Genomic DNA, 15,450 nt, shown 5'->3' on the forward strand with positions numbered 1-15,450 from the left:
CGTGGCTGCCGACTTGAATGTACTTCGCACGCACAAGGCTGGCATCGACCAACAGGAAAAGGTGGTAGCAAATATGCTACAATGGACAGGTGGTCAGGCCAATTCGTCGAAGTGCCGGGCGTTCTCGGTCACTCACAACACGCGATGTAACCTGGTTTCAGGAGCTCTCGGGGCTCAGCTTGATAGCGAAAAAATCGTAGCTTAACTTTGCACGAGGGATGCACCTATCAAGGTATTGGGGATGGGTTTGATATGATATGAATCGAAGTGAGCTGCGTTCAGCGATGGCAGAACTAAATCACGACGCCATAGCATTTATCCGATCGGGTCCAGCGCCATGGCAAGTCGTTCAGGCTGACGCAGCGGTCGGATCGTCATCGCAAATCCGTGCACCTTACCTCCTTCGGGAGAACGTGGTGACACGGTTTTCGTTAGTGTGCACTCGTCCCACGAGCTGCTGATGGAGCCTCAGAATTTCGTCCATGCGCTGCTCGAGGCTGTTGATCAGCGCCATTTTTTCTCGATGATGAGTCGCGATGAGCATAGCAATTTGCTCGTCTTTTCGGGTGATAATACCCTCCAACCGAGTGCTCTCAGCCTTGGCCGAGCGGAGTTGATGACGGAGGTTCCTGTTCTCTGCTCTGAGGACTTCTGCTGAGACCATGGCGAGGGGATGAGGGAGCAAAATTGATGGAGATGAACCGGTGTCTCCGAAGAGAAATCTGTAGTGTGTTCGCTGCATCAAATTAGGAAGGTTTTCTTGTGCCTAGTGATTTGCTGTCAGCCAATGGAAATCCGAGGATGACAACATATGCGCTAAAATTAGCCAATCCAATAGCAGTGAAACTAGTTTTTGTAGCCGATTGGTGGCATGGGTTTTTGCTGAATATTTGCACAGAATAAGTGGCATACTGAACTGAAGTATAACTATATTCTGTATGATACAGAATAGATCCCGGGGTTGAAAGGGTTAATTTTAAATTTAGAGGGGGCACATCATCAGTTTCCCCTAAATAAAAATCGAGCAATACAACATTGCGCACTGTTGTTGTAGTTCCGCAGCACCAGTAATGTTTACAGTAGTAGATGTTTGTCCAGATCAGGGAGCGCTTATTGGACTGGTGGCTGAAGCAGCAATTTGGTTGCGCCAACTTACATACAGTATGACCATTAGCAGCTTGGGCTATAGAGCAAGGTACTGTACAGGCAAAAATAATCAACAATTGACCAATGCGATCGGTACGAGCCACGGGCATCTCGTGCGCCTGCATCGCAACCGCAGCATCTGCCCGACAATGGTACACCGTTTTCAATACCCACCACGAATACGGCCGATTATACAGCAAAACCATACACGAACGAATCTTGTGCAAGTGCTTCACCTCCTTGACTTAAAAACCTGCGGCCGGTTCATTACCGGTTTTGAACGGACGGACAGAATGCACACTTGACTGTGGGGCCACAGGAGCGTTACGCAATTGGTCCCTTCGATGCTTCCAACGAGCGCGTGCAAGCAGGCACAGACTCAGTTCGTACCGACATCTCATGTACGCCATGACGGTCTTCTAGTGAGTCCTCCTGTTTGCTGGTGCTGCCAGGCTGAAACCCAGGAACTGGCTCGCGCGGACAGTGAAATGGTTGTGCGGGGCATTAAGTCGCCTGAGTGCGTCCCTGCGTGGTAGACGCATGCGGCCATGTTGAAGGTATCTGCGCAAAGTCGCCGCGACCAAGCCACTGTGCTCGCATCTAGCCGGAGCCAGCTCAGCCACTCAGGCCGCCCGTTTTGAGCTACGCGTTCGGCGTCACTGCGAGTCTACATGACTGGACCCGTGACTGTGACGATAGGTACTGTACATACATGTGGAGCGTGTGACAATACTTTATGTGGTGTACTGGTTCGGTGATCAAGGATCGCTTGAACTGTCAGGCGATCGCTCATCAATTGCCGTGGAAGTCTGCCACCGAGCTGACTAACGCAGACAAGATGTTCGCGGTGCATGTATTCGTAAGCAGGTGCACATGATATCTCCGAAAGGATTCTCATCTCAAATTTTTTTGGCAGCCTCTGTCAATGACAGTGTTGTGGAGGCCCCAGCGTTTGCCGCACAAAACTCGACTCGACCGATGAATACATGTATAGTGCACAGGCCAACGAGGCCTCGGCCTTGGCAAACGCAGGCTCCTGCCAGCAAAGTTGGGGCGGGGTTCAATCAAGTGTGCCAAAGGATGCGCCGGGGTAGCTGCGCCCGAGCATAGCTCCAGCTGGGATCGGTTCGTCCGCAATGATTGCACAACGTTGCACTTGTCGGTGATGCGCCCCGAAGCTGCAAACGACACGCATCTTGTGGCGACAAAGCTCGCTCGGGTCGTGATCCACGCTGATTAATGTTGACAAGCATCGTATCCGGATTAATTAACTCGGCGAACTTGTCCAGGTGGCGCCAATGCCGCCTCCTGGTTAGTGCCTACGTCCAGCAGTGCGCGCACGATTCACATTCGCTTGCACCTGTCGGTGCCACCGACTCGGTGGGCCCCACGAAGAGGGCCACGATCATCGACCTAATCGGAGACCTTGTTGTGGCCTCTGTAACTCATCCCCCCGTGACGCACTCTTGAGGGGCGAGTTGCAGTGGTTGGCTCACCACGCCAGACTCGTCGCTGCGCGGGGGATCGATCGCTTTGGGATTAAATGCAAGATGTTAGTATCTGTTAGATTAGCTCCTACCCGATCGTTTGTCCTGCGCTGCAGGGCGAACTGCTTGTTTAGCAAGCGCGTTTGGTCCGTGGAATTGAGCGGTGGTGCCGTCCTCATTGTTGCTTTTGCCTTATCGTGCGCACATTCCCCGCCTGCCGGAACTCCGCTCTTCTCAACGATGGCGACTGCACACCACGCTGCCGGCACGACGCCCAGCAAGCTCGACATCCCGACGCGGTTGTCGTATGTAAGCGGCACCGTGCAGAGCCCCAAGGACCCCGCTGATGCCTACACAGGTGTCAAGACGCCCACCGACCTTGAGGGCGGGGCCCTGCGTGAAGGCGGCATGCCCGTGTTGACGAGTAGAGACAACATTGGTCTGCTCTGCCAGTACGCTGCTGTTGGTATGGTGTACGGCATGCTACCTGCTACCATCTACCCGTTCCTGCAAAACTACCTCAACTGCAGTGGCGCCCAAGTCACGACTGCTTCGACGCTGGTGGTGTTCCCATGGAGCTTCAAGTGCTTTTACGGCATCCTCTCAGACTGCTTCCCGATCTGCGGCTACCGTCGTCGCCCGTACATGCTCATCGGTTGGGGAATTTGCTTGATCATGCTGCTTGTCATGGCGTGCATGCCTGCTGGCAAGCCGTACTACACGGTGTCGTCCGACAGGGACATCTCGCCAGAAGACTACACGCCTGAGATCGAGGCTCGCATCAACTACGACGCTTCGTCCCAAGGCGCCAAGTACGTCATTCTCATGTTCTTCGCTGCGTTCGGGTACGTGATGGCGGACGTGTGCGCCGACAGTATCGTTGTGGACCTGGCCCAGCGCGAGCCGCTGGACAAGCGCGGCAAGACCCAGTCGTGCATCTACACGGTGCGCACCCTGTTCGTGATCATCGGCGAGATCATTACCGGCTTCGCGTTCAACGGCGAGGAGTACGGTGGCACCTTCGACTTCTCGCTGACGTTCCCGCAGCTGATGATTATCCTGGCGGTCTGCACCACGCTCGTCATCCCCGCGACGTGGTTCCTCATCAAGGAGGAGAAGAAGCCCAAGGCCGACTTCCGCGAGTACATGAAGACTCTGTGGGACTTGATCTGCACGCGCGCCATGTACCAGGTCATCGCGTACAACTTCTTCTCCAACATTTTCTCTGGCATTTCGTACACAGCCAGCTCGCCCGTGCAGTCGTATATGGTTGGCGTGACTCCGATCAACAGCACCATCAGTGACATTCTGGGCAACCTGCTCTTCATGTTCGGCATCATGATCACGTCCAAGTGGGGTCTCCACTGGAGCTGGCGGGGTATGATCGTGTTCACCGGCTGCTTCGTGATGCTCATCGACGGCGTCTGTACGTTCATCACGATCTGGGACGTCTTCCGCAGCCAGTGGTTCTGGCTGGGCCTTCCGATCGCCGTGCAGGTTCCCTACGGCGTCGGCTGGATGATCTCCAACTTCGTTATCGTCGAGCTGTCGGGCATCGGCAATGAAGGAGCCGTCTACGGTCTCATCACCGCCACACACAACGTGGCGTCGCCCTTCGCCACGACCCTCACGCTGCTGATTGACCGGCCGTTCGACCTTACCACTACGCGTATCCAGGTCGACGACAAGTCCATCCGCACGGATATCTCGTACGCCGTGATCATCATGTACGCCATGACCATCTTCTCGTGGGTCTTCCTGTTCCTGCTGCCCAAGCAGAAGGAGGCGACGCAGGAGCTCGCGCGCAGGGGCGGGTCCAACAAAATTATCGGCGGCGTCACCGTGTTCTACCTCCTCTTTGCACTGGTGTGGTCCGTCACGACCAACATCTTGGCCATTTTCGACAGCACCTCGTGCCTCGTGATCGCCGGTGGGAATGGGTGCTAAAAGCCGCGTAGCGATCGTAGCCGCGGTCGTATGTACATACCGGTACTGTATTGTTTTCTTTAACATGAAAGTGAATTGTCTAGTGTTCCGCTTGCTGACAGTGATCGTCACCGCCGACGACGCTGTGAATCTCTGTGTCTTCAACACGAGGACGAGCAAGTCACTCAGTCCACTCACTTCGTGGTGGCAAGTCACAAGTCACATACGAATACATGCACAGCAGCAACCGGCCATGAAGTGCTGCGGAGTTCAAAGGCACTAGGGCATGGGGCAGGTCGCTCCACGTGCAATCAACACGGGGTCGAGAGTCTCGAGACCGGGGAGGGGATGCTCTGCCAGTTGATGTGCAATGCGTGGGATCAGATGGAGCTCGCCCCTCCTGAATGAGCGATGGATTTGTCCGGCTCTGCGGGGATTAGCGCCCGCAGCATCCCGCTCGGCGACAGCGGGGATCCTCTCGGCAGTTCGTCTACGGTACGGTACACGTTCATGCAGCACCGGAGTGTTCGTGCGGCCACCACGTCGGGTCATGGGGGGCACGGCTCCACCTCCGACGCACAAACAGAATTTCCTCGCTGCATAGGGCGCCGCGGTCCTCTCATCGGCGAGATTACTGTGTAGCTGCACCCAGCATGGCGGTCCGTCCTCCGACAGGAGGTACATGAAAAAGAACTCGCTACATAACTTGCACGCGTTGTGATCCCTAGCTCCGCGTGAGCCCGGCCAACTTCAGTCGGTGAGAGCGGCCGCCTGCAGACGAAAAGCGCATCCCCCTGCACTGTAGTCGCGCTTGCTTGACTGACCCTCCTGCGGGATCTCGTGCGTGTAGGCGCGCTCCGCTGTACATGTAGACGAGTTTTGCCACGCTCCTGCCATTCCCCGATTTGCAAGCTCCGATTCACGACTGCTCTCCAAGGACCCGCGTTGATCGTCGACCATGCCGGGCGTCTCCACCACCGGCGGCACGGGCCCCGCTGTGAGCGACCTGGACATCCCCAAACGCTTGTCCTACGTGAGCGGCACGTCGCAGCCCAAAGACCTCGAGGAAGGCAGCTACACTGGCGTCAAGACTCCCGACGCCTCCGGCGCCCAAGTCGGCGAGTATGAGGGCGGTGCTCTGCGTCCGGGCGGCATGCCCGTGCTCACCAGCAAGGAGAACCTCGGTCTGTTGTTCGAGTACGCAGCAGTGGGCCTCGTCTACGGGCTGCTCCCCGAAACCATCTACCCCTTCATGCAGGAGTACCTCAACTGCTCCGGCTCGCAGGTCGCTGCAGCCAAGCAGTTGGTCGTGCTGCCATGGAGTTTCAAGGTCTTTTACGGCATCCTGTCCGACTGCCGACCCATCTACGGCTACCGTCGTCGACCGTACATGCTCATCGGCTGGACGATCTGTATCATTATGCTGCTGATCATGGCCATCATGCCAATTGGCAAACCCTACTTCACCGATTCAGCGGATCGCGACGTTAAAGTTGCCGACTACACCCCGGAGATCGAGGCCCGCATCAACTACGACGCACCAGCGGAAGGCGCCAAGTATGTGATTATCATGTTCTTCGCTGCATTCGGCTACGTCATGTCGGACGTGTGCGCAGACAGTATCACGGTAGAGCTGGCTCAGCGTGAACCACTTGACAAGCGCGGCAAGACCCAGTCCTGCATCTACACGGTCCGCACTGCCATGGTGATCTTCGGTGAGCTGCTCACCGGTTTCTTCTTCAACGGCGAGGAGTACGGCGGCACCTTCAACTTCTCGCTGAGCTTCCCACAGTTGATGATTATCGTGACTGTGCTGTCGCTGCCCGTGCTACCCATGACCTGGTTCTTTATCAAGGAAGATAAAGTCGAGCCGGCCAACTTCAAGGAATACATCGGTGGCTTCTGGAATCTGCTTTGCAGCCGTGCGGTGTATCAAGTTATCGCGTACAACTTCTTCGCCAACATTTTCGCCGACTTTACTTACACGGCCAGCACGCCCGTGGCCGACTACATGGTTGGTGTGACTCCGATCAACAGCACCGTGAGCGATATCCTCAGCAACCTGCTGTTCATGTTCGGCATCATGATCACGTCCAAGTGGGGTCTCCACTGGAACTGGCGATGGATGATCGTTTGCACTGCCGCGACGGTTATTGTGATGGATTGCGCTGTTGCGATGATCGTGGTTTGGGACGTGTTCCGCAACCAGTGGTTCTGGCTGGGCCCCCCTATCGTCGTGCAGCTCCCGTACGGTGTGGGTTGGATCATTTCCACCTTTGTCACGGTGGAGCTTGCCCAATTGGGCAATGAGGCTGCCGTTTACGGCCTGATCACCACGGTAACGAACGTCGCCTCGCCGTTCGCGACGTCGCTGACGTTGTTGATCGACGGTCCGTTCAACATCACCAACGCGCGCGTGCAGGAGGACGACCATTCCGTCCGCATGGACATTACGTACACTATTATCATCATGTACGCCGCCATGGTGTTCGCCTGGAGCTTCCTGTTCTTGCTGCCCAAGCAGAAGGAGGACACGCAGCGCCTGCTGCGGAAGGGCGGCCACAGCAAGATCCTCGGCGGCATCACAGTCGGCTACCTGCTCTTCGCGATCCTCTGGTCCATCGTCACGAACGTCCTCGCCATTTTCGACAGTACGTCGTGTTTGATCATCGCTGGCGGCACCGGCTGCTAACTCGGCAGGGGCGAGTCGAGCACAGCACATCGTAGCGATGCAGTGTGCCCCCTCGAGTGAGCGCAGCTCCGTCGCTACGAAAGCCGCTTGTATGTACATCAATATACTCCGTTGCTTCTCGGTTTGTCGTCGACTCACATTGCATCAAGCCCGCGGTGCTGTTCATGTACATGTACCTACGTGGTGTACGTTACCGGCGTTGGCTGCGCAAATCGCGGGCATTAGAGGGAGCAGCCGCCGTGCGCGTCCCGCATTGCACACGCGCACCCCGCAGAGACAGGGTCATAAGTCTCCGGTCCTTGAGTCTCCGCAATGAGCGCAGTCGCCCACACCCGCCTGACGTGTACCGCCGGCTCGGCTCTTGCTGCCTGTCATCGCGTTGCAGTGGCGGCCCGACACAGAGTTCGGCTGCGGAGACGGCGCTGGCGAGTGCCCATCATGGTTCCTAGCGTCGGCTGGTTCTTCGTCCGCTCTGCGGACGCTGACCGCACAACGCGCCGTTGCGTGCTGCTGCAGCCCGTGGCTTTAACGGTTTAATCCCTCGCTGCACCGCACAGTCGGTCACTCACCGATTCGCCTGCTTCCGCGCAAGACCCCCGGACACCTCCGCTCGTCCCCAGTTGCATCGAAAGCATGCCGCTGAACGGACAGGCTGGCGGCGTTGGCCCCAGCACCAACGACATGGAGCTCGTGGCGCGCCTGTCGATCAGCAGCGCCACCTCCAAGGCCAAGGACATCGAGGAGGGCGGCTACACCGGCATCAAGACCCCCGACACCTCTGGCGAGAAGGTCGGCGAGTACGAGGGCGGCGCGCTGCGCCCCGGCGGCATGCCCGTGCTCACCAGCAAGGACAACATCGGTCTGCTCTTCCAGTACGCCGTTGTTGGTCTGGTGTACGGTGTGCTGCCCGCGACCATCTACCCGTTCATGCAGCAGTACCTCAACTGCTCCGGTTCCCAAATTGCTGCTGCTAAGCAGTTGGTGGTGCTGCCATGGAGTTTCAAGGTCTTCTACGGCATGATGTCGGACTGCCGCCCCATCTTCGGCTACCGTCGTCGTCCGTACATGCTCATCGGCTGGATCATGTGCATCATCACGCTGCTGGTCATGGCTATTATGCCCATCGGCAAGCCCTACTACACCGTCGCTTCCGACCGTGACGTCGCCGTCGCCGACTACACGGACGAGATCAAGGCCCGTATCAACTACGAGGCTCCGTCTCAGGGCGCCAAGTACGTAGTCATCATGTTCTTCTCGGCCTGCGGATACGTGCTGTCGGACGTGTGCGCCGACAGTATCACGTGCGAGCTGGCTCAGCAGGAGCCCATTGCCAAGCGCGGCAAGACCCAGTCGGCCATCTACGTCGTGCGCACGGTGCTGGTGATCTTCGGCGAGCTGCTCACCGGCTTCTTCTTCAACGGTGAGGACTACGGCGGTGACTTCAGCTTCTCGCTGAGCTTCCCGCAGCTCATGATCATCGTGACCGTGCTGTCGCTGCCCGTGCTGCCCATGACCTGGTGCTACATCAAGGAGGACAAGTCGGAGCCCGCCGACTTCCGCCAGTACATCGCAGACTTCTGGGACTTGATCTGCTCGCGCGCCATGTACCAGGTGATCGCCTACAACTTCTTCGCCGGCATCTTCGCCACCTTCACGTACACGGCCAGCTCTCCCGTTGCGTCGTACATGGTGGGCGTGACCCCCATCAACAGCACCGTCAGTGACATTCTGAGCAATCTGCTCTTCATGTCCGGCATCATGATCACATCCAAGTGGGGCCTGCACTGGAACTGGCGCACGATGATCATCGTGACCGGCGCTGCGGTGATCGTCGTGGACTGCGCCGTCGCCATGATCGTGGTCTGGGACATCTTCCGCAACCAGTGGTTCTGGTTGGGCCCTCCCATCGTCGTGCAGCTCCCGTACGGCGTGGGCTGGATCATCTCGACCTACGTGGTCGTGGAGCTGGCGGGCATGGGCAACGAGGCCGCCGTCTACGGCCTCATCACCACGGTCTCCAACGTGGCGCAGCCGTTTGCCACCTCTCTCACGCTGCTGATCGATGGCCAGTTCGACATCACCAACGACCGCGTCAAGGAGGACGACCACTCGGTGCGCATGGACATCACCTACACCATCATCATCATGTACGTGGCCATGGCCTTCTCCTGGGTCTTCCTCTTCTGGCTGCCCCGCCAGAAGGAGGAGACGCAGGAGCTGCTCCGCAAGGGCGGCCACAGCAAGCTCATCGGCGGCGTCACGGTCGCTTACCTGGTCTTCGCCATCTTCTGGTCCATCATGACCAACATCATGGCCATCTTCGACAGCACCTCGTGCCTCATCATCGCTGGCGGAACCGGCTGCTAAACAAATAGCCGAACCGGTGGGGCGTGCGTGACCACTGCAAGCGACTGCAGTCGTCCACGTCGGGGCCGGACAAATTGTTTTATCGTCTCGCTAATGAAAACGTGTTGATAATCCTCTCCATGCTTTGTCGGCCAATTGTGACTTTGTATCTACAGTACCAGTTGAAAGACTGAATGGCAGGTGCCTTGATCGCAGTGAAGTGTCAAACGTTGTGGACGCTCATCGCAGCTGAACATGAGTAGCTACTGAATCTGCTAACCCGCGGCTCGTCACGATGTGCATCGCGCGGACACTCCATTTGCTCGCTGATCTCCACGGGGATGGCTGGCCGGGCAAATTGGATGCACTTACACACACTCGCACTTCTCAGCCGACTTCAATATGAGGTGCTGCAGCGGAACCCTGCGCGCTAGACAAATACTTGGACATATTGTCCAATTTGCTATACCAAGCGTTGGTCGATTGACGTTATCGAGGACTCTTCATCGGAAAGACTCAAAGTTGATGTACCTGCCTAGATCGACCCCAAAGCAGTCGTCGAGTCGGTTGTCGCCAGCTGCATGTGCGGGGATCCGTGAAGCTCCAGATCCAGCGAGACCGTGCTGATGACGTCGGCCGATGTTGAACCAAACTGACCAAGACGCAGCTTTTAATCCCTCCCGATTCGCGCATAACCAGTTGGAGGATGGCATTATCACTGCCGATAGTTGGTCCAAACCGATCCCGAGCTCTACAGTTCCTTGCCGCACATGACAGAACACTCCAAAGGTTCCAATATGAATTGTCCTAAGTGTTGCCTACCAAGTCTCATACTGATAGCTTCTCGTCCTCACGAATGCCGATATCGATCCCCAATGTCTATCGTTCGTGAGTGGCGCGTCCCAAGTGAAGGGGCTTGAGGATGATAAACAATCAGCCGCCGATTGCCGTGGAGCTCCCGTACGAAATCGGGTGGATCATTTCTACGTTCGTCGTGGTGGAATTGGCTGGGCAGCGAAGGAGCGGTGTACGGCTTAATCACTACGGTGAGCAACATCTCCTCGCCTTTCGCGACCACCTCGACGTTGCTGATCGCTGGTCCGTTCAACATCGCCAACACTCGCGTGCAGACTGACGACCACTCGATCCGTGCCGACATCACGTACACAATCATAATTATGTATACGCCTGACGGTGTTTTCGTGGGTCTTCGTGCTCCTTTTCCCCAAGCAAAAAGAAGAAACGCAGGAACTCAAGGGAGGCCACAGGGCGACTCACCGTGGCCTACCTGCTGTGGTCCGTCATGACGAGCATCCTGGCCATTTTCGATAGTACCCCGAGCCTCGTGATCGCAGGCGGTGCGGGGTGCTAACTTAGCATAACATCGCTAGTCGCGTCGGCTATGTATGTTCATACATGTACATTATTTTATCGACTCAATCCAGGGAGAGAACCAAGGTCTCAGGAACAGAACGTCGTAACTATCAAAGTCCCCACTCCGTGCTATCGTCAAGTAATCGCTCATTTCACTTTATTTTGGCGACGAGAAGCTCTCAACGCCACGAGGCGAGTCTTGATGTGCAAGCACTCAGCTGTCCTTCAACGAGGCGCTCATCTCAAATTGGGACCAAACTGAAGTCAACACGGATCGAACTGCAAAATGAACTGGTTTTTGTGCGGTGCTGCCTTGATGGTGTCTCCGAGGTGATGGTCGGCGGACCCTGAAAACTCTGTAAACGATGCGTATTGTTGAGGGCTTGCCGTCATCAAGCTCGAAGTCAGTTCCGTCCACAGGCACTGTATTTGCGCCTTGCGCCAGAGGAACCTTGGGTCAGATTTGTGCGCCGCTCTCAGCCTCGCCAGGAGCTCAGTCTCCAATTTCCAGCCCCCCGCTCAAGCCACAACCAGCAGTGCGTACGATTCATCGCAGTCGTCATGCCTGTAGCTACAGCCGACGTCGACGTTCCCAAACGCTTGTCTTTCGTGAGTGGCGGCTCACAGACGAAGGACATCGAGGATGGTTACCTGGCTGTCAAGACCCCCGAGATCGAAGGTGGGGCTATTCGAGAAGGAGGCATGCCCGTGCTCACGAGCAGAGATAACCTCGGCCTCCTCTTCCAGTACGCGACTGTCGGCCTCGTGTACGGTCTGCTACCCGAAACAATTTACCCGTTCATGCAGAACTACCTCAATTGCTCCGGTTCCCAAGTGACAGCCGCAAAGCAGTTAGTTGTGCTTCCGTGGAGCTTCAAGGTCTTCTACGGCATCCTGTCCGACTGCCGCCCAATTTTCGGTTATCGCCGCCGGCCGTACATGCTTATCGGCTGGGGCATCTGCTTCGTCATGCTGTTGGTCATGGCCATCATGCCTATCGGCAAACCATACTTCACCGTATCCTCGGATCGCGATATCAACATTGCCGACTATACCCCGGAGATAGAGGCTCGGATCAATCACAGTGCCCCCAACGAAGGCGCCAAGTACGTCATCCTCATGTTTTTCGCGGCGTTTGGCTATGTGATATCGGATGTCTGCGCAGACAGCATTACCTGCGAGCTGGCCCAACGCGAGCCGATCGACAAGCGCGGCAAGACACAGTCCTGCATCTACACGGTCCGCACAGCCATGGTGATCTTCGGCGAGATTCTCGTGGGTTTCTTCTTCAACGGCAAAGAATACGGCGGTACATTTGACTTCTCGCTGAGCTTTCCGCAGCTGATGATCATTGTGACCGTGCTCACACTCCCGGTGTTCCCGATGACGTGGTTCTTCATCAAGGAGGATAAGTCCAATGCTGCCAACTTCCGCGAGTACATGAGCAGCTTCTGGGACTTGCTCTGCTCGCGCGCCATGTACCAGATCATTGCCTACATGTTCTTCTCCGGCATCTTCGCCAACATCACATACACCGGTAGCACTCCTGTCGCTTCATACATGGTGGGCGTCACTCCGGTGAACAGTACGCTAAGCGACATCTTGAGCAACTTGCTGTTTGCTGCTGGTATCATGATCACGTCCAAGTGGGGTCTGCACTGGAACTGGCGCTGGATGACCGTTCTCACGGGTATTGTGGTGATCGTCGTCGACTGCACGGTCTCGCTCTTGGTTATTTGGGACGTGTTCCGTAACCAGTGGTTCTGGCTCGGCCCTCCGATCGCTGTTCAGCTCCCCTACGGCGTTGGCTGGATTATCTCTACGTTCTGCGTGGTCGAGCTGGCGCAAGTTGGCAACGAGGCTGCGGTCTATGGTCTCGTCACGACGGTCTCCAACGTGGCGCAACCATTTGCTACGTCAATTACGCTCGCAATTGATGGTCCTTTCAATGTTTCCAACGAGCGCGTGCAAGCAGACACACACTCGGTTCGTACCGACATCACGTACACCATCATCATCATGTACACCATGACTATCTTCTCGTGGGTCTTCCTGTTCCTTCTGCCCCCGCAGAAGGCTGAAACCCAGGAATTGGTGCGCAAGGGTGGGCACAGCAAGCTCATCGGCGGCGTTACCGTCTTTTATCTGGTTTTCGCGATCATCTGGTCCATCATGACCAACATCATGGCCATGTTCGACAGCACCTCGTGCTTAATCATTGCCGGCGGCACTGGTTGCTAAGTGGAATCTGCTGCGGCTCGTACCACGCGTCAATCTTTAGTCAAACGTTTTCATAAAATAAAAATTCATCCACCGCGTTATTGGTTTTTGTAGACTGTGGCCACAAATTCATTAAACCCATAATAATTAGTTTGTAAGCAATAGAATTCAATAAAAACGAATATTGTTTATATATCCTTTTTTAAATGATGATATAACAATAATAGTGTTGAGTCTGCATCACACAATTTTACAGTACAAATGAGTTTTTGTGGCCGCAGGTTACGGATAGACACGGCTATCCGGGCAGACTCCGCGGCCGGCAACTGAAAACCGAGGGACTAACACCTTACTTTGGCGAATGTAGTTTGCTCGAAAATCCTGCTTCCAAGACTAGAGGTGCTTGTTTGGGCCAAGGTATGCAGGTTGGTTGAGCCTTTGGGTACTGACAGTGACGGATATGCTTATCGCCATTTCAAAGTAGAAATAGTTACTGTACGTACGCGGCTGCTTCTTGGCTAATCGAAGCTCAGATGTCTGCCCTCCGCGACTGTCCGAACGATGCCCATACCGATGTATGAACCGCCCGGTATTCAGTTTACGGCCTCTGCTTCATCGTGCATATCAGTGTTGACTTGCGCTAGCGACTACTACAAGATGTCGTGGATGGCTTACCGAGCACCAAGGCGCAGAGCACGACATGTGTGTTGTCGAGAAACTATGACGACCAATGCGCTTGAGAAAGCAAATTGAATTCTGATGGCAATGCAAAACATGAAAGCGGCGCTAGCTACTCCAGCGCACACTGCTGCCAGTGCCTTAGTGGACCTACTGGGTACCTTGGCGTCTTGTGATCCAGTCACCCACCTTGAGCTCCAGCCCCTCACCCTTGTCCAGCCCCGAACCTTGAAGTCTAACGACTCATCTTGAAATCCAGCCATCGTGCTGGACACCAAGGCTTCGGATCGCTTCCTGACTTCGGGTCGCGGCCTGTCGCCAGGATGAGTTGCAGCCTGACGTCAGCGACTCGCTGGCTGTGTTTGATAGATTCTCAGCGCCACACCGCCCACCAAAACACAGTCCAGCAGGATTGACGATACATGTTACTGTTGTGACTCGTTCTGCAGACCACACAGAGTGCAAAGCTGTGTGTCGTTCTGCAGCGCAACATACTCCTTCACTTTGGTCGGAATGTCTGCCAACATCACTGCTAAGGGCTCCCAGGAGTCTTCAATGGACTCGAGTCCCATCCACGAAATCAGCAACTCGTGTTGTTCTGAGACCTCGTTGAAACGGTGTTGGAGAATGGCTTCCACTCCAAGTACAATTCCTTGTTGTGCAATGTGTTCTACCAGCTCTTCCGACATGTCAAGACTGGGATCATGGTAGAATTTCAGGCGCGATCCGTGAACTTCATGGACAGCGCGCGTCAACAGGTGACGTATCATGAACGAATGCGACTTGACCTCCTCCACTTGAAAAGGTCCGACCCACCGGACTAGGAGCTTGCCACTCTCGAGACGTGCGTCCACACGAGACCATAGGACGAAATCGCCGGCACCGAAATTGCAAATTTCTCCTTTCTTTTGCGCTTGTTGATAGAGTCGACGCCTCTCTTTGCGATCAACCACTTCCATGTGCATCACATGAAGACTGTCACGGAGTCGGCTGAGAGATTCTTCCACGTTGCCCAGATCTATGTGATGCAATGGCGGCGCAGCCTCAGGAATCAAACAGGTGTCTAATGGAGTCGTGACGGGCAGACTCGTGAAGAGCTCCAGTGGCGCCTTGTTGCCAAGTGACGCAACAGCACTCTGATTCAAATTGGCTTGCACAACAGGTAGCAGAAACTCCCAACTGCGCGTGTCCAATCCCAATTCCAGCAATAACGCACGAACAACTTGCAATAGGTCCCGGTTGATGCGCTCCACCGTACCATTGATCCACGGCGAATATACGGGCACGAAACTTTGCATTCCACGTAGTCGAGTGGCCAATTCGTCCATCACTAGACTCTTGAAATGGCTCCCATTGTCTGAGACCCACTTGGCCGGAAGACCAAACCGTTTGTGCCAATCCAATATCGCAGTAACAGCGACATCACTGGTTGGAGAATCACAGGCGATCAGCTCGCAGAAGTGAGTCAACTCGTCTTTGAGAACGAGAACGTACTTCGTACTCCCGTAGCTGTCCCCCATCGAGATATAGTCCATGTGGAGCACTTCATTCCTCTTGGTAGCTGTTTCTGTCTCCGACCAT

The 15,450-nt window shown here is 55.6% G+C and overlaps 4 protein-coding genes across 5 annotated transcripts; all 4 read left to right on the forward strand.

Moving 5' to 3' along the window:
- Positions 1 to 2,873: 2,873 nt before the first annotated feature.
- Positions 2,874 to 4,580, forward strand: IUM83_03676 (Folate-Biopterin transporter (FBT) Family; the record flags this gene model as incomplete). Its single annotated transcript, XM_067927702.1, has 1 exon — positions 2,874 to 4,580. The coding sequence occupies one exon, from the start codon at positions 2,874 to 2,876 to the stop codon at positions 4,578 to 4,580; it is 1,707 nt and encodes a 568-aa protein (XP_067795503.1).
- Positions 4,581 to 5,517: 937 nt separating this feature from the next.
- IUM83_03677 (Glyceraldehyde-3-phosphate dehydrogenase) lies at positions 5,518 to 7,251 on the forward strand (the record flags this gene model as incomplete). Its single annotated transcript, XM_067927703.1, has 1 exon — positions 5,518 to 7,251. One exon carries the CDS (start codon positions 5,518 to 5,520, stop codon positions 7,249 to 7,251), a length of 1,734 nt encoding a protein of 577 aa, XP_067795165.1.
- A 633-nt stretch (positions 7,252 to 7,884) lies between these two features.
- IUM83_03678 lies at positions 7,885 to 9,618 on the forward strand (the record flags this gene model as incomplete). Of its 2 annotated transcripts, XM_067927704.1 has the most annotated exons (2): positions 7,885 to 8,123; positions 8,257 to 8,272. In XM_067927704.1, 2 exons carry the CDS (start codon positions 7,885 to 7,887, stop codon positions 8,270 to 8,272), a joined length of 255 nt encoding a protein of 84 aa, XP_067795288.1. The 2 variants fall into 2 exon arrangements, with proteins under 2 accessions (XP_067795288.1, XP_067795289.1); XM_067927705.1 differs by having other exon boundaries at positions 7,885 to 9,618.
- A 1,914-nt stretch (positions 9,619 to 11,532) lies between these two features.
- IUM83_03679 (Glyceraldehyde-3-phosphate dehydrogenase) lies at positions 11,533 to 13,212 on the forward strand (the record flags this gene model as incomplete). The annotated part of the gene is made up of 1 exon (XM_067927706.1): positions 11,533 to 13,212. One exon carries the CDS (start codon positions 11,533 to 11,535, stop codon positions 13,210 to 13,212), a length of 1,680 nt encoding a protein of 559 aa, XP_067795290.1.
- Between the last annotated feature and the right edge of the window lie 2,238 nt (positions 13,213 to 15,450).

Source organism: Phytophthora cinnamomi (assembly GCF_018691715.1).
Source record: "Phytophthora cinnamomi strain GKB4 chromosome Unknown Contig21, whole genome shotgun sequence".
Lineage (NCBI taxonomy): Eukaryota > Oomycota > Peronosporomycetes > Peronosporales > Peronosporaceae > Phytophthora > Phytophthora cinnamomi.